The sequence below is a fragment of the Chinchilla lanigera genome, unplaced genomic scaffold, assembly GCF_000276665.1.
Source record: "Chinchilla lanigera isolate Chin_1 unplaced genomic scaffold, ChiLan1.0 scaffold00144, whole genome shotgun sequence".
Lineage (NCBI taxonomy): Eukaryota > Metazoa > Chordata > Mammalia > Rodentia > Chinchillidae > Chinchilla > Chinchilla lanigera.
The window spans coordinates 802,595-819,894 of record NW_004955545.1 but is presented as its reverse complement, the minus strand read 5'-3'; the positions used below and the strand labels follow the sequence as shown (position 1 = coordinate 819,894).

The window sequence follows — 17,300 nt, the reverse complement described above, 5'->3', positions numbered from 1 at the left end:
GAGCTCACTTTGTAGCCCAGGCTGGCTTTGAACTCGCAACGATCCTCCTGCCTCAGCCTCCCTAATGCTGGGATTACAGGCATATGCCACCACGCCCAGCCAAATCAGGTTTCTGAAGTGGAACAAAAAATTAAAAATTAAAGAGAAGATTGTAAGCCAAGATAATGGGGAAAGCCCTGCAAGGTTCTGGAAAGTGAAATAGCTTTAACAAAACCAAGACAAGACACTTAACATAAATAAAGGTTTTATTGGTCAGCCCAGATGAATGACAGACTGATGTAATCCCTGTTCCCTGATGCACACTCCCGAGACCCTGAGGTGGCAGAAGACACTAAGCTTGCTGAGTGTGAGCAAGGAGTGGGACATGGAAAGGACCTGGAGGCCTCTGTAGTTTAACAAGATTACCGGGACCGGAACCAACGTCCTAAGAATAAATCCAGTATAGAAAATGCGTCGTCCAGAGCTGGAGGTCTTGGCAGTTCTGGATCTAAGGAAGAAAGGCAGACACACAGATAGATGAAGTAAAAACCAGGTAGAGAGAAGCAAAGGGAAGGGACAACATTAAAGGGCACAAAGGTCAGAGTTGCGTCTCCCCCAGGAGTTACGAGATGGGCTTGGATCTGTACTCTTCACTCACCAGCGCTGGGGCTGCTGTCTGCTTCCTGACGGGTCACTGTGGTCTCCCGCCGGCCCTCACTTTCCACCACGGTCCGGCGCTCCTCCACTACCTACAAGCAGAAGCCTCACTGCTCCTAACGTCACTAAAGCTGAGTTCAGTGGTTTCTTTCGTTCTTTTCAAAAATACTGGGGATTAAACCAGGGCTTCACACACGCTAGGTAAACACCCACCGAACTACATTCCCTGCCCTTTTACTTACTTTTATTTTGAGACAAGGTCTCATTAAGTTGCCCAAGCTGGCCACAAACGTGCAATCTTCCTGCATCAGCCTTTTGAGTAGCTGGGCTTACAGGTGTGTGGCACCATGCCTGGCCAGTTCAGCGGTTTCTTTACACATGTCCCTCTTTCCAGGATGTTCCCTGGCCACAGTACCCTTCACCCCTCTCCCCGAACTCACCCCATCTGGCTTAGTGATCTTGGTCACAGAGATGCTCTTGAAGTAGGACTTGGGCTGGGGCTGTAGAACTGGGCCAAGACCCTCCTGGGAAACCTGCGAATCAAGATCTGGAAGGGCAGAGAAATTAAGAACCAAGAGAGTCCAAGGGAAAAGGAGACGTGTAGCAGAAACGCACTTTGGGGAGAGGGAACAGGTTTAACTAGAGGAAAACACCGGGGTGGTAAATACCCTCTCCCTCTAGACTCACCATTGTCCTCTCTGGCTCTAGGATGGGGAGTCACAGGCCATACGTCATCAAACTGTAGAAGAAGCCACAGAAGGTGAAAAGACACTTTTCTCCAAACTGCTCCCAAGTTTCAAAACCCCTTTTCCCTGGAGCTCTATTTACTCCACCTTTCCTCCTTCCTGAAATAATTCTGTCTTGTCCTCCCCAACAATCCTGCCTTATCCAAGAATCATCTAGACCAGTAGTTTGTGGGTCTTTGTTTTAAAAACAAGAAACAGAACTCCATTTCCCCCAAAGAATATCCTGCAAGAAACTTAATATAGAAAACAGGGTGGGGATGTAGGTGCCCAACATAAACAAGGCCCTGGTTCAATCCCCAGCACAAAGAGAAATGAAAAAGAGGTGAGAAGGGGAGAGAGGAGGAGGAAACATAAATCACTAAAAAGGAACTGCAACTCTAACATGAGATTTCACCAAGGACTGCGGTCGTTACACTTTACTTTCCCTTCAGGCCAGATGGAGTACTCACCCTATGAAAAGGTCTCGGGGACCCCCATCCTGGAGCTGACCTTGGGGATTCGGTTCCCGGATCACTCTCCGAGGCTCCCCCAAAGATCCTGGGCTGGTGACTATCCGGGTACTTAAGCATTGAATCCCGAAGTGTTTGTCCCTCCCGCAGTCTCTCACCAGGTGTCTCTGACTCAGGACCTGGAAGTTCTGAGGAAAGGCGGCAGGTGGATGCTGGAGTGGGACTTAAATCTCCCTGGAAGCATCAGTCTCCTCTCGCTTTCCATCCCCCACTACTCCCAGCAGGCTCCTTATTTCACCCACCAGCCCACAGAAACCCACGGTTCTCCCCCAGGGAAACCCACACACCAGGAGGGTGAGAAGGCAAGGTCCAGGCCCCCATCTCGCTGAAGATGCTGTTGAAATCCCGTACTAGGTCATCAAAGCCAAAATGATCCTGGAAACGCATCCCTCCTCCTGGGCTGAAGCTGAAGCCAAAGCCAAATTCCTCCGGGGGCTGGGGACTGTCAAACCTCCGACTCCCATGGCTCCAGGTAGCTCCCTCTTCTTCCTCTTCCTCATCATCGTCATCTTCATCGCGAGTCATCCCTCCAAAAAAGGGATCTCTGTGGCTGAAGGTGGAGGCAGGTAAACCACCAAGACTTCAGCACTACTTAAGGCAGAAAATCAATTCATGGATGGCAAAGTAGGGCAAAAGCAGGGGTCTGGAAAGTTGAGAAGTTTGGAGGACTGGCTGACAGATTTTTCCGATTCTTGTCTTTGTTTTTCTCAGTCCTCACCTCGAAACTCTTCCCAAACTCCGCCCGCTGGGTCTTCTGCGGAGTCCCCAGCCCCGCCCCCTCCCAAAGTCCAGCTCATTAGCTCACCATTCTCCTCCCTAAACCCGCATTGTCTTTCTGCCTGGGTCCCTGTTGCATCACCCCGGGCTGGAGAAAAGCTCTGGCTACTATTTCTCCTTAACGACCGCCTTGGTTACTGTCACGGGGTGCGCGCTCAATGTTGTGACTTCTATCTGCTCCGCAAGAGTGGAAGAAGTTTTTCCAAAAATAGGGTGAAGGGGCCAAGCTCCCCGCAAAATACCCAGATCTACTCTCACCTCCGAGGTCTAGAAAAGCCGAAAAAGCCCCGAAAAAGGTCAAAGAGACTCATTCCGTACTGGGACTCGAACCTTTGAAGCCCTCCCGTGGCCCATTCGCACCAGGGGACAGCCAGTTGTGCGCTGTCGGAAATTGAGCGACGCGTCAGTCCACACTGCCGGAAAGCAAGCCTGAGACACGGCACTGTCGTAAAACGACTGTAAGACCGGAAGCCAAGACAGGGGAAGAGGCAGGGACGGTGCTTCTCCAAGTGGAAAGGCTGCCTCTTTACCGTACCTTTAAGCTTGTGAAAGGGCGAGCGTGCCAAATTCTCGTTTTCCAGTGACCGCCTCCCAGCTGGGTCGGGTCGATCCTCCTTCGTGCTTGCGGGCCCGGCCCACGGAGTTGTAAAGAGTTCACGCCGTGGTCCCCGTGGCCGCCAGAGGGCAGGGCAGCGGCACACGCGAACCTGAACCTGCCGCGGCCACCCTCGCCCCGCGGCCCGCCCGAGGCACGGGCCGCTGTGCCCCAGCTCGTGGTTCTAGACGGACCCGGGTACGTCTAACATTAATGGGACTGACAGCGTTTACCAAGTACTGAACTCCCCACCCCCGAATGGACATGAGGCATGAAATTCATCTCTCCACACCTGCCGGGGATTTGACACATCTGCTACACAGCTTCTGCAGACCGGCAAGATCGAGGACTCCTAGGCCAGCCAGGGAAGGAACGAGGAATTCAGTCCTTTCCAGGCTGGTACCGTGGCCTGAGCCTTGTGAAGTCCCAACTCCTCCCGGGAGGCAGAAGCAGGAAGCCACCCTGGGCAACAGGAGACCCATCTCTTAAGGGGGAAGGGCTGGGGAATGGTTGATTGCCCCTGGGTGTGAGCCCTAGTGCTGGGGAAAACAATAAATCAGCTTTCGTATCATTGACTCTCAAAAGCCTCTGCCTCTGCATGCTTCCCGACCCAAATCTTACCTATACTCCTTCTCAAGGGGTGGGGTATTGCTGAGCCACAGAGAAGCACGCAGGAAACAAGAACTGCTTGGAGTTGGCTTTTGGGAAGGGGCCCCAGCCCATGGCAAATGTTTCCCTCAGCCTCCTTTTCGGTTTTATTCGCCTGGACCCATCTTAAGTCATGCTTAGATTTCATAAAGCCGCTTCTTTGAGACAGTTTCAGCTTCTCAACCACTTTCCACCCAATCACTCTCCCTCCACCTCACTGCCTCAGACCTGCTGCTTCTGTAGAAAATGTAGATTTGTAGTGGTTCTTTCCAGTCACACTGTGAAATTCTTAGGGGTGAAGGGAAGGGAATCCCCTCAAGGGCAAAATACTAGCACATTAAGGTCAGAAGATTTTAAAGGGCAAAGATTTCATTTTATTCCACTGCCTCCGAGGCCTGCAAGAGGAAGCCCAGTTGACACGGGAATACTTATTCACCAAGCTGCTCATCGACGAGACTGAGGATATCCTAGACGGAGCAAGAATGGGCAGAGGCTGAAGGTAGAGGTTTTCTTTTTATATATACAAGACACATTAATCCATTAAATTTGAGGACACAGTACAAAAAAAAAAAAAACCACTTCAACTAATTAATCTGACAATGCTTTTCATATTCATGACGCTTTTTTGTTGTCGCTTTGTTTTCCTAATAATAAAGGAGGAGACTTAGGGCTGTTGGGCTGATATATATTTGGGGGGGTCCCCCCTCCCTCCTCACCCATACACCACCAGGGTGAACAGGAAGAAGTGAAGGAAAGGCAGGGCCCACAGCAAAGTTTCATAATCTTGAATGCAAGGGAGAGGAGGACGAGGGAGGGGAGAAAATACAAATCCTATAATACATACAACAAGGTGGGAATGGGATGGGAATGGGAGATGTGAAGCTGAGGCATGGGGTGGGCCGCTGGGGTGGGGGGCTGCACAACCCCTCAACATTCCTTTCTCTCTTTGATGTTTCCGTACTTTCCAGGCTGAGAAGCCCTCTCAGAAGATGGGACCGGGAGAAGAGGGTCAGGGCCTCAATTGGCCCCCCAGCTGTAGCTGTTGTAGGCAGACTTGTTGGTCTGGGGCTTCTGCGGGATGGAGCTGGTCTGGCTACGTTGCCCGCTGCCCGTCTGGAGGGAAATGGGAGGACGATGGGGAGGAAAAAGGTGTCTAGTTAGTGGGACAAATCTGTAACATCTTCTGACGGAGATGGGTAAACTGTCTTGCTTGCCCGTTCCCTTCACACAGAACCTACTGTGATGCTTACTTCTCAACTATACAGAGACAGTTTAGTTTCCAGAGCTGGCAGCGCTCCTCTTTTATAAACTACAAGGCATTTTTGACATTTCAGTAGGGGAAAGATGAAAACAGGACCTTTGAAAATAAGTCAGTTCTACTCATTTTTAATATTACTAACTCCCACCCAGTCTGAAAGAAAAGGGGGTTACTATGAGAACTATCACCTCTTGGAGATAAGTGATCATAATTCTTTTCACTCATCCCCATTAATCCCCTCTATTTGGAAAGCTGTCTTTAGCAAGGAAGCCTTTATTCTAGCTCCTCAGGCAGCTGCAGTGGAGCTCTCCAGAGATGCTGCACTGCCCACGATCTACCCACTACCAAGTGTCATGTTGGTGAGCCCGCCGCAGATAAGACGGGAGAGACCAACTGGGGCCCCAGGCTCGAGATGCCGTCCAGTTTTTCCCTTCTGGTAACCAAGTGTTTTCCAGAGTTGACCAAGGGTACAAAGATAAAGAGGGTGTTGAGGAGGGGAGGAGGAGAGGACGGGGAGGCCAGAGAGCTCAGCAAGGTGTCTGTTATGTTTGTGTATCCCGATTTGTGACCGCGCAGTCTTTTCAAGTTCCCTGAGGCTGTGGAAGTGAAATGGGGACTGAAAAGGAGTGGGTTCAAGCATAGCATCATTCAGTTTCATTACCTGCTCCTCCTGCTGGTGCTGGCAACAGAGAATCATCTGCAAATATGGTAGCTGAGGCAGAACCAGGATATATGGAAAATAAAGGGACAAACTTTGACAATAGAACTCCACCATTAAAAGGGAAAGCTATGTGGGGGAAGGGGAAAGGCCGGGAGAGGTAAGAGGGAAGGTGTGACCCAGGTCTGATGGGATGAGGATAGCTATGCCACGGAAGGTGGTGGAGGAGAAAGGCACCCAAAACAGGTTTTAATCTGGCTCCTCTCACATTTCCTTTTGCCGGCCGCTAGTGTTATGTGCGCTTGTGTATGTGCTGTGTGCCCCTGGCTGGCGCTGGGGAGGAATGGGTGAGGGTGGTGGTGAGGAAAGGGGAGAAAAGGAAGGGGAAGCAGTTTCAGGGAACAGGAAGGAAGAGGAAGGGGAAGGAGAGATGGGAAGGACTATTACCTGGCCATCCTGCTGCAGATGATGGTGAAGGATCTGGGAGTGCGGCTGCTGATGGGGGGTCAGAATGTGCATAAAGGGGGCAGGTGGATAGGCAGCAGCTGTGGCCGGATTGATGGGCCCCCCACTTCCTAGGGCTGAAGGCAAGTTGAAGGAGGCAGCAGGAGTACCGGAATGAAAACCTTGTTTCTCAAAGGACTGCTATCCAGGATAGGAGGAGAGAGAGTACAAGGGGTCAACAAAGGCTCCTGGGAGCTTCTGCGCCCGAGTCCCCCACCCTCAGGAAGCAGCATGGTCAGGACAGTGCACCCAAAGTCAGATATTCGAGTCTCAGCCCTGTTCCTACCCCTTAATAATCCTAGGCAAATGACTCAAGTCTGGCAGCCCCGGTTTCCTCATCCATAAACAGGGATGCTACTGACTTCTGTTGTAAGGCTCAAACCAGAGGTTCGATGTGCAAGTGCTCTGTAACCTAATGCTGTATATGAACATAGGGAAATGTGCTGGCTAGTTCTGGCGTCCACATCCCTGAAGCTGGGTAGGTACTACAAGTCCTTGGATATTAAAAAAAAAAAAAAAAAAAAATCACACATTTGGGGTACCTCAAGTATTCAAGGTCTTGGCTCCCACAGGTGCCCTGAAACTACAGCAAACTTTATGCTGATGGATAAAAGCAAAAAAAAACAGACCCGTGGGTAACGTAAGTTACAAATGCCTCCTTTAGGGTACTTGATTGGTTCTTTTCCCTTTCCCAACCTGTTACAGATTTACTAAGGTGAAATGAGCTAGCACCCCTTCATCCTTGCCTCTGTTCTCTTGGAAATGTTATGGAGAAGGTTATGAGTGGGTAAAGGTTAAGAACAACTACACAGTAAATCACATCACAACAGCGGGCCAGACCTCACCTTTCTATTATAATTCTCTTGCTTCTAGGAGGGCTGGATTTAAGCTTCTGGGAAAACTGAAGCTAGATCGTTCATTTAGAAAAGATAAGATGGTTCTGATACCTTTCCTAGGACTGTTCTTGCCCGCTGCAAGAACTACTGCAGCTCTACCTCCTCTCTGTCCCATCTTTTTCCACTTCCATCTACAGCCAGGCACCTACCTGGGTTTTGGAGTACACAGAACCCGAGATATCTGGCACGCCCGTGTTACTGGAGGTGACTGATACACCTGGGGGAGGAGGAAACAGACAGGAGGATTAGCTCAGGAGCTGCCTCACCTCCTTCCCGGGGTGAAACGAGGCCTGCAGCCTTTCTAGCTATATAGCACTGAAAGGGAATTCTGGTCTGTTTTTCCACCTTCAGGTCAATCCTGAGAGATAAGAATTCATGACAAAGGCTCCTTAAGGGTTCTTTTGTCCTTTCCAGATATGTGTGGAATATCTGTGAGAGAGTGAGCTGAGCTGTTTGAGATGAGTAAGGGGCATAACGAAACCTTACTACCATATGGGGCTTCAAAGAACATCTGTGCCAAAGTCAAATGATAATACATTTTTAAATTAGTAAACTTTTAATATCTACTTCAAGTCAGTCTACCCCAACTCCACTTAGTTCTCCTGAAGATATGGGTAGTGTGGCTCTTTCTGTTCCTTAAGACTTTGGGCTCAAAACCCATACCTCACAGCATAAGGTGAGTCCTAAGGAGCAGGCCCACTTATTCCCCAAATAGCACTTTCATTCTCTGAACCTCAGCTCACACAGTCCAGCTTTGGAACTTCTAGGCCAGTAATGGTGAACCTTTTAGAGCTTTCAATGATACCAACAACCCACTGTGGCACATATGCCATAGCTTCCCACCACTGTTCTAGGCTGTCTTTAGGATGTGAAGACTGGCACAAGGATGAATTTCCGTTTACACACACTAAACACAGTGCAGGGCGGGGAAGGATGGAGGTGTAGGGGCAGGCTATTTTCTATAGGCTATGTCAGACAAAAAAACCTAATGTAATTTTCACTTTACAACTTCATAAAATAAAAGCTCTAGTCTAGACCATACCCCAACTTGCATGTTTCTTGTTAAAGACAAAAAAAAAACAGGACCTTGGCATTTGTCTCTATGCTCTCAGATCTTCCCCTTACAAACACTCCTGTCCCCCGCTGAGGAGCACTCTGGTGGTGAAGTTCTCAGAAGCATGTATTAGAGTGACCAAATTAGAAAGACAAAATCCTTCATTCACCTACAATTCAACAGCAGTTCCCCTTCAAACTCCACAACCCAAATCCTCCCAACCAATGGCTATAACAAAGACAGGCTTCCTAAGTTAAGCCCACTTTGCACGTCACTTTAGATCTTCACAAGGGAAGCAGCACCTTAACACGGAAAACCCTCCCACATCGTAAGTTCAGAAAGTTTCAGGGAGGAGAAAATACCAACTAGGAAAAAAAAAAAAAACAGAACTACAAAAACCAAGCAAAATACTTCCACATCTCCAATGTATCAACTATACACTTTGAAGGCACTCAAATAAAAGAAGGGGATGATACCAGAATTTCTTAAGGAGCTAATGGAGGTGGGTAGGGGGTATGTTTCTTCTCCTTCCTTTTTTGAAACTCCAGTTGCCCTTGCAGCCAAATACTGGGTGAGAACGATTCAGTTATGGAAAAGGCGAAAGCTAGTAAGGAGGTATGTGTGCAAGGTTGAGACTGAAGATGGAATAAACAGGATATAAATGCAACTTTATAAAGATAACCTAAAGAGACAATGATTTATCTTTACTAAGGCTCACACAGCTCACTTGGTCACTCTATGCAAAACAAGGCTAGGTTACCTAGGGAGGATGGTAGAAATGATCACCCAAGCTGGGTGGCAGGGAGAAATAAAGTATTTTAATATGCCCCTTCCTGATCTTTTTATTTTTTTTTCCAGAGGCAAGGCTACCTAAAAACCAGCTTCTAGTCCAGAGGCCTTATATTAGATATGGGGCTGAAGGGACTAGAAACACAGGAAAAGACAATACTGTGCAGTAGCCATAATGGCCTCAGTGCAAACATTAGAAACTTAGAAAACCATGGCTATTGGTTTCCCTACTCTTCACTACAATTACTAGAAAGATCCTCAGAGTAAAGTTCTCTTGCTTTCCTTCTAACAGCAAAATGCCCTGCCTGCCCCCCTCCCAAACAGTGATAATCATACCAACACAATGTGGATGGTAGGGAGAAACAAGAACCGATCTCAGCACAGCTGCCCCTGGGAATGTTGGTCACACGCCACAGGATAAAATTACTCCATAGGGCTAGGGACAAATACAAGGAAAGCTGATTATTTTGGTTTTCCACGGGTGACGCTCTCACTGTCCAAGTTAACTCTACAGACGAAGGGTGATGGTATACTAGTCCAGGGGCTGAGTCAGGCTTAATGTCCATAGTCAGGTCTGACCAAACTTCCCACACATCCTCAGCTGCACCCACAAGTGCACATCGACTCATCATCTACAATCTCTGAGAAGCCATAGGACAAGAACAATGTTAGGCTAGCAGTTTCCAGAGTCTGAGTTATCAACTAGCTGATCACAAATGACCATCAGATCTCAATCAGCCAGTGGGCCTTTGGGAATCAAATATGGGAAGTAAGCCTTGAAAGATACTTCCCTAACAACAGCTTTGAACACCATCTCTTCTGCCTTCACCATGACCTGACATGCTACACTTTTTTGTTTTTTCCCTTCTGTTTATGTCAAAGGCAAGGGAAAGAGCTAAATGGAAAAGTAAAGAGATATAAGCATGGGGAATCAGGGATAAATAGCTTTCTTTACCTACCAATCCACAGTGTAGAAACTGAAGCCATTTCCCCTCCCCCCACTTAAAAACAACCACACTGAAAAATTAACAGCTCTTTGGCTATGCTGGGGTTTGAGTGAAAAGGCCACCCTCCACCCTTCATTCTCAACACAACATTGGTTCCTAGTTTCCAGAAAGACATGCACGGAAAGAACGCCAGAGTTAGCTAAAGAAATACCACAGTTTATTGAAGACTACAAATATTTTTGTTACAAGTTGAAACTACATGCCTTCCAGAAATCAAAAGCAACAGCAGGTGTGTGCATTGATGCTTCGGAGGTGCTGCACCGCTTGAACTCGAAATGGGTAAGACAGGGTCTGACACATGGGGGAGAGGGAAATGGGGGAGGGCAAGCCCAGAAGGTATCCACCAACTCATTTCCCCAAGCCACGCAGGCATGGCCTCAGCTCAGCAGGCTCTCCTCAGTGGTCTGGTTTCTGAAACAAGACTTCAGTGCAAATTTATACACACACACAAAACACAGCCCCCAGCCTGGGCCAAATTAGCTCTCAGCCGTCCAGAAATGCTTGTAAGGGGGTGGATATTTTCTTCCTAAAAGGAATCAAATACATAAAAATAAATGAATTTAGAGGTTGATGAGTAATGAATGACAAGAGCCCTCTGCAGGGTAGGAACTGGGGGGTTCTCAAAGGGCTGTTATAACAGGGTCCTGAAATCTTAAGGGAGGTGATAAGCTAGGGCCTCCAGAATCAGATATGTCACCTCTCCTATTTTATCAGCCACCTACTTCATATTCTCGTAAATGGGCAAGATAAGGCATAATCTTCATGTTCTTCAATGGGGCCATGCCAAATCCAGTTTATAATCCTCCCCCATCAAGGGTCAGGGCAGACTCTGCTCAGTGAGAACCACAGAAGCCTAGATATTAAATCTCAGTGGAGCTTCTCAGGGTTTCTAAATTTAAATTATGACCCACTCTTATGCTGTACAGCACAGTTCAAAGCTCCACCTGGCTGATAATTCCTAGACTTACTGCCTTTTGCACTCAGCTTAGGCAGTTACCCAATTACTGAAAACCTTGGTAATTTACTCACTGGAGTCCACACAAAGGTGAAGAACACTGATGCTGCTTCATCCAAATCACCACTCAACTGTAACTGAGCTGAGCACTTTGAAGGACAACCCTCAACCCCAATCCCTAGCAACTGCAGCAATATTCCTCCCCTATGTACCTAAAAGTCACTGAAAAAAGAATTGTTTTATTCAAAGATGACTTCTTACGCCCATCCTCCGTAAGTGCAGCACAGATTCAGGTATGGAAGGAAGGGACTGGGCTAAGTATCTTTTGGATCAGTATAAAACCAGAAGACTCCTGTATTTCCCTGCCTATCACGTGTGCAGTGGACCATGCATGAAGACCAGTCATACAAACGAAGGAACCTAAAGGTCCAATATTCTCAGACCAATTCTCATTCTACTGAGGAGTCAAGATGCTTACTCCTTTCTCTCCATATCATATGTCTTCCAGCTAAGGAATAAAGTTAAGACACTTAAGCCAAACCTACCATAGTCTGCCAGCTAGAAAAGCACTTACCCCTCCTCTCCAGTGAACATGTCCTCTTTTGTACTCTCGGTAACACTTGCCTCCACTGATATCTCAGCAAAATCTTGGGGCCCCTGCCCTACTTCTCACCCAAAGTTTAGGCCAGATGACATAGTTTAATGGCCAACATATATTCCCTCGAGCATTCCCATCCTGAGAAGCAGATACATGTATTAGTATCGAGTTCTTCTGCTGGTGCTGCTCCAGGCACTCAAGTTAGTTAAGCATTAATAATCGTATGTGTCGAGCAGCACACCCTTGCCAACCCAGTTCTCAAGCACCAAGTCCTTCTCCCTGAAAGTCACTCAGTAACACCCCAGAGACCACTAAGCCAGGGCCATGAGGAGCTTACCAGTGTTGTATCCATGAGACCCATATCCACTCGGCTGTTGGAAGGGGGTGGCCGATGCATTCACACTGACATTCACACCATGCTGCTTGGAAGAGGTAGGAGCCACCTAAAGAGCAAAAAGGCCAGAGCTGCAGTGAAATGTGGCATTCACTGTAGGACTGTCAGACCAGTTGTCAAACCAAGTTCTCCTAAAGTGATCTGAAGGCGCTGGGGATATAACTCCATGGTAAAGCGTGTGCTTATTAGCATGTGAGAGGTTCTAGGTTCAAAGCTCAGCACAACAAAATAAATCTTTCATCTATAAATCACCAGCAGACCATAGAAAGTGGGCTTTAAAGGACGGTCAGACCACTCCTACTCCAGAGCCTGGGCATTCAGGTGGCTACCTAACCTCATGTAGCCTGGCCAGTTTTAATACGTAGTAAAATGGGATTCTTACTAAAATTTCCAGAATCTAGCTGTGAAGATAAGAGGTAGTTTATAGGAAGGGAACAGGGCAGTGGAAGCAGGAATTAATGATGGTCTGAGGGAAGCAAAGCTGTATGGCATCACATTTTACTGAGGACTAATTCTAAGACAGCTGATCCCTATTCTAATTCCACCAATTCCAGCTCCACTCCCCTTTTCCAGGAAAGAAACAGGCCCAAAGTGGAACCTCATCCATTATGAAAGAATCATGGTTTTGATAGCTAGAGAACATCCAAGGCTAGAACCCTTCCCCATGAGGGGACTGAGGCCAGGTACTCACAGGGAACACAGCAGGCCCATACTGGAAGGTGCTGGGGAGCCCCGGAACCCCTGTGTAGTATGGCAGGCTGGTATAACTGTAGCCAGGAGGCAGCGCCGGGTTCAGGAATGTCTGCTGCGTGGTGTGGTGAGTCTGCGTCTGGTTCTGTTGGGGTTGGGCCAAGGTTGTGGCCGGAGCTGGGGAGGAGGCATCCCCACGGCCAAACTTTGTGAGGTCACCTGTGACAGGAGAGACTAAATGTACCTGTTTCTTCTACCTCAACACCAATGCAGAATTACCTTCTCTGGTTTCACAAGATTGCAAGAGGTCCCATTAAAGATGTTTTAAAGTTGCATTCCTTGAATTACATTTCTTTGCAGCTCCATTTAGCACAATGCTAGTCAAGACTAACGCTGAGGAACTGTACAACGCTGTGGCAGTAGTGGATGCCAGAACGAAGTTGCTGTATGATTTCTCTGCCCACTTGTTTTCTTCCCTCTTCACCCCTTTTCACTCCTCCTTGGCTCCTCCCATGGGGAACACTCCAGCTCAGAACTGAAAACCAAGTTCTACCTAATATGATCTGAAGGTGCTAGGGGTGTAACTCCATGGTAGAGCATGTGCTTAGCATATGAGAGGCTCTAGGTTCAAAGCCCAGCATGACGAAATAAATGTTTCTTTTTCTTTTTTTTTTTTTAAATAAATGTTTCATCTAAAAATTACTGGTAGACAATAGAAAGTGGGCTTTAAAAGAAAAAGGTGTCACAAGCCCATCTTTGGCATGATGATGACTAAACCAACACCCATTCACCACATCCATTCCAAACTTCTATGGTAAAATCTTAATTACAGTGAGAACCAGGTCACTTCTTGCTACTAATCTGATTTCTGTCAGTAACTCTTTTGTTCAACCCCAACCCAGTCCTACCGGAATAAGGGTTGCTGGCCAGGCTACCATCCCTCCCAGTTAGTGGAGTCGTGGGTGTGGGAAACGGGATGCTGTAGTAATCCTAGAGGAGACATAAGAGAGCAGAGTCAGCGCCACTCTTCCCAGCATGAGGACAAGGTGAGCAGCAGGAGAATGTTGGAGCCCTGCGATTTACCCAGCCACTGATTCAGCTGGTTAGAGCTGGCAGGAACTCCACACCACTCTAGCATATACTGTCCCCCTTGGCTGACCATAAAGAGAGCCAGGCAAGGTCTACATATATGCCGATGGGAAAACATGTCAAGGTCCGTAAGTATTTTCAACCCTCCACACAGCATCCCTATCAGTCTACATCAAGTTTATCTGTAGAAAACAGATCTTTCTGAAACATACTGAAAGCATCTTGAGACCTTCATATTACTCTCTGGCTCTAAGAGACGAGGTATACCATGTGTTTACACATTATCAAAGATGTAACATCACTAGGGGCATAGATCAATGGTGGAGTATTTGTTTAGCATGCTCAAGGCCTTGGACAATCCCTAGCACACACAAAAAATGCAAAAGTCTGGGCACAGTGGCACACGCTTCTGGTCCCAGCTATTGGGGGTGTGGGGTGGAGGCAGAAGGATCACTTAAACTCAAAAGTTCAGGTCCAGTCTGGGCAACACAGTGAAACCCTAGTCTCTCTAAAGGTGGAGAAAAGGGGCGTGTGGATGTCATTTGGTGATAGAGCATTTTCCTAGCAAGCAAGGAGCCCTAGGTTTGATATCCATCACTACAGTAAAAAAAAAAAAAAAATAAACAGGAAATCAATATTGGTAGTCTATCTGGATTGGGGGTATAGCTCAGTAGTAACATGTACTTAGAATACAGGAGTTCCTGGCTTCAATTCTCAGCCCCCAAATTCCTCCATTCTAATATATGTTAAGTCAAAGTATATATACAGACAGGTGGGCTGAGAAATATCTAGGTCTCTAACTTATCAACTGCACATTTACGACAATCTCCCCAACATCAAGATCTCTCTTGCCAAGCATGGTGATGCATACCTATAATCCCATCACTCAGGAGGCTATGCCAAGAGGATCACCATGAGTTTAAGGCTAGCCTGAGCTACACAGCAAGACCTTGTATCCAAAAAAAAAAAAAAAAAAAGCTTTCTTTTCCAAAGCTCCACTCCACATACTCACCAATGGAAACCTTGTCTGAAGCATCTGCAAGTCATCATAACCATACACTTGTGGCTGAAAATTATAGACATGTAACAGTGTTAGTTGGAACCAATCAGGGTGATAGCAAAACGAACAGCTAAAGTTAGGGTAATTCAATAGAACATTCACCCTCATTCCTAAACCGGAACAGATTATTTCTTTCTTTTTTTTTTTTGTTTTATTGAGACAGGATCTCGCTAAGCAGTTCAGGATGGCCTTCAGCTCACTTTGTAGCTCAAACTGGCCTTGAACTCAGTGATCCTCCTGCCTCAGGCTCCCAGAGTGCTGGGATTACAGGTGTGCACCACTTCGCCCAGCCCAGTCTGTTTCTTACAGGCTTTAAAATCTGCCTTAAAATATAACTCCCCCAGGAATGAAAGATTCATATTTAACTCATTTCCCCCAATTTCTAGATACCAGCATGTGATTGTTTAAAAACGTGTAACAAACAAAGAATAACAAAGGATGGATAGCCGGGTGTGGTAGCACACCCCCATAATCCAAGCAGTCCGGGGACTGTGGCAGGAGTTCAAGGCCAGCTTGGGTTACATAGTGAGTTCAAAGCTAGCCTGAACTAAACACTGAGACCCTGATTCAAAAAAAAGATGGCTAGAAGACAAAAGGCTGGATCTCTGGCAACTGAGAAATGGTCCAAGAAAACAAAGGTGCAAGTTAAGGAAGAGGGTAAAGGGAAATGAGCAGAACACATATGCTATGTAGAGGAACCTAATAACCTTAATGAATGTAGGCATAATACTACCTAAGATTAATAATATCAACAAAAATGAAAATTGAGATAGGGTAATTAGAAGGGGGGGAGGGGATTAAAAGAAGCTGTATATGTACATGTCTGCACTCCTCAAGATGACTGTAAGGGGCTGGGGATTTAGCTCAGCGGCAAAGTGCCTGCCTGGCAAGCACAAGGTCGTGAGTTCGGTTCCCGGTACCGGAGAAAAACCAAAAAAAAAAAAAAAAAACAAAACAAAACAAGATGACTGTAAACTGCATGTACTACAAATATGTACTAATAAAATTTTAAAAAAGTTTTAAAAAATGTGTAACAGTGCTATATGAATGCTTCATCTGTATGTTTACCTAGATTTTCTCTCCAAGGGCAAGAACAAGTGTTTTTTAATAGAATTTTTATAAAGTTCCTTTACCTTACTAGGTACTGACTTCCTGAAGGTAACATATGCTATGCCAGGACAAAAGCACTACCATCAGCCATTTATTCTCACAGAGCGCCAGACCAAGTCAAGGAGCTCTGCTTTGCCCAGGTTGGAGCCAGCAAAGATCCCCGAGGAAGGAAATCAATTCAAGTACAGAAAACAAAAGGAACTGAAAGGAATTCCAGAGGATATCCTGCTCTGACACCTGAAGTCCAGAATTTGTATTTGACACCAAGAAAACAAAGAGTGCACTATTTTTTTCAAAACTATAAAGATTAAAAACCTGCCCGGCATGGTGGCACATGCTTATAATCCCAGCACGTGGGAGGGTGGGGCAGGAAGCTGAGGAAGGAGGATGGCTGTGAGTTTAAGGCCAGGCTAGACTACACAATAATTTCAAGGCCAACGTGAATTACACAGTGAGACTCTGCCTCAAAAACCAAAACAACAAAATAAGATTAAATTCAAGGCCAACGTGAATTACACAGTGAGACTCTGCCTCAAAAACCAAAACAACAACAATGAAATAAAATTAAAAACCTGTTTGCTTATAGTAGCAACCGCTCATTTATTCCATTTTTTATTTTATTTTATTTCCATTTAAAACCAGAGCTATAAGGAGTAGCTACATTACCCTAATGTTCTAGAGAAGACAGCCCTTCAGTCCCACTTACCGGGTAGGCATGTAACAGCCCTGGAGCCATAATATACGGATTAGGCAACAACGGCGGGACCCCAGGAGGGAGGTTGGGAGGAGCTTTTCCTAAAACAGAAGTTAACATTTTTATGTTGTCACTCAACTATTCATCTCCTCCATCCCAGAGAAATGCCATCCACTTATGTAAGCCCACCTGAAGTTGTAGCAACTGAGCTTCGAGTTGAGGCTGTGACGGTAGAGTTGCTGCCTAGGCTGAGGCCCAGACTACTGCCACTATTGAGACTGGAAGAGACGCTGACCACTGGGGGAGGTGCAGAGACTGTGCTGGACGTGGTAGAGAAAGTGCTAGAGGAAGAATGGAGATTCGCTTCACTCTCCACACTTGTATGCTTCAAAAAGGGGAGCAACAGGAAAGAGGAGGAAGAAACAACAATTAGCAACAAAGGTCAAAAAAGACCAATAGTCTGATTGCACTGATTATATGACCAAACCAACTTCCCAATTAATAGGAGCAAGGAAGGTTACCAGACTGCCTCTGCCAAAGTAGAAAGAATCTCTAGCTACATCTTTTGAAGATTCACCTGGCAGAGGGGCAAGGTGGAACACAACTTCCCAACACTCTGGGAGGCTGAGGGAG

The 17,300-nt window shown here is 46.7% G+C and overlaps 2 protein-coding genes across 26 annotated transcripts in view; both read right to left on the bottom strand.

Annotated features, from left to right (window-relative positions):
- Window positions 1–227: 227 nt before the first annotated feature.
- Window positions 228–3,106, bottom strand: Hax1 (HCLS1 associated protein X-1). Of its 4 annotated transcripts, none has more exons than XM_005411512.2 (7): window positions 2,999–3,106; window positions 2,179–2,441; window positions 1,832–2,019; window positions 1,324–1,375; window positions 1,077–1,183; window positions 638–728; window positions 228–487 (listed from the first exon to the last, which is right to left on the bottom strand). In XM_005411512.2, the coding sequence occupies exons 2-7, from the start codon at window positions 2,414–2,416 to the stop codon at window positions 402–404; spliced, it is 762 nt and encodes a 253-aa protein (XP_005411569.1). In that variant the 5' UTR covers window positions 2,417–2,441; window positions 2,999–3,106; the 3' UTR covers window positions 228–401. The 4 variants fall into 4 exon arrangements, with proteins under 4 accessions (XP_005411569.1, XP_005411568.1, XP_005411570.1 ...); XM_005411511.2 differs by having other exon boundaries at window positions 2,927–3,102; XM_005411513.2 differs by having other exon boundaries at window positions 2,179–2,418; window positions 2,927–3,102.
- Window positions 3,107–4,262: 1,156 nt separating this feature from the next.
- The window catches only part of Ubap2l (ubiquitin associated protein 2-like), a 48,368-nt gene continuing 35,330 nt past the window's right edge, over window positions 4,263–17,300 (bottom strand). For 7 of the 22 annotated variants that reach the window (XM_005411485.2, XM_005411482.2, XM_005411483.2 and 4 more), the window contains 10 exons: window positions 16,857–17,052; window positions 16,680–16,768; window positions 14,816–14,869; window positions 13,623–13,704; window positions 12,716–12,933; window positions 11,968–12,073; window positions 7,377–7,444; window positions 6,275–6,472; window positions 5,831–5,881; window positions 4,500–5,024 (listed from right to left, as the gene is read on the bottom strand). In XM_005411485.2, coding sequence (XP_005411542.1) covers window positions 4,929–5,024; window positions 5,831–5,881; window positions 6,275–6,472; window positions 7,377–7,444; window positions 11,968–12,073; window positions 12,716–12,933; window positions 13,623–13,704; window positions 14,816–14,869; window positions 16,680–16,768; window positions 16,857–17,052 — 1,158 coding nt within the window. In that variant the 3' untranslated portion in view covers window positions 4,500–4,928. Of the gene's footprint in view, window positions 4,379–4,499; window positions 5,025–5,830; window positions 5,882–6,274; window positions 6,473–7,376; window positions 7,445–9,406; window positions 9,507–10,212; window positions 10,604–11,967; window positions 12,074–12,715; window positions 12,934–13,622; window positions 13,705–14,815; window positions 14,870–16,679; window positions 16,769–16,856; window positions 17,053–17,300 lie in introns of those variants that run through there. The other 15 variants (XM_013508250.1, XM_013508254.1, XM_013508258.1 and 12 more) reach the window with 9 other exon arrangements.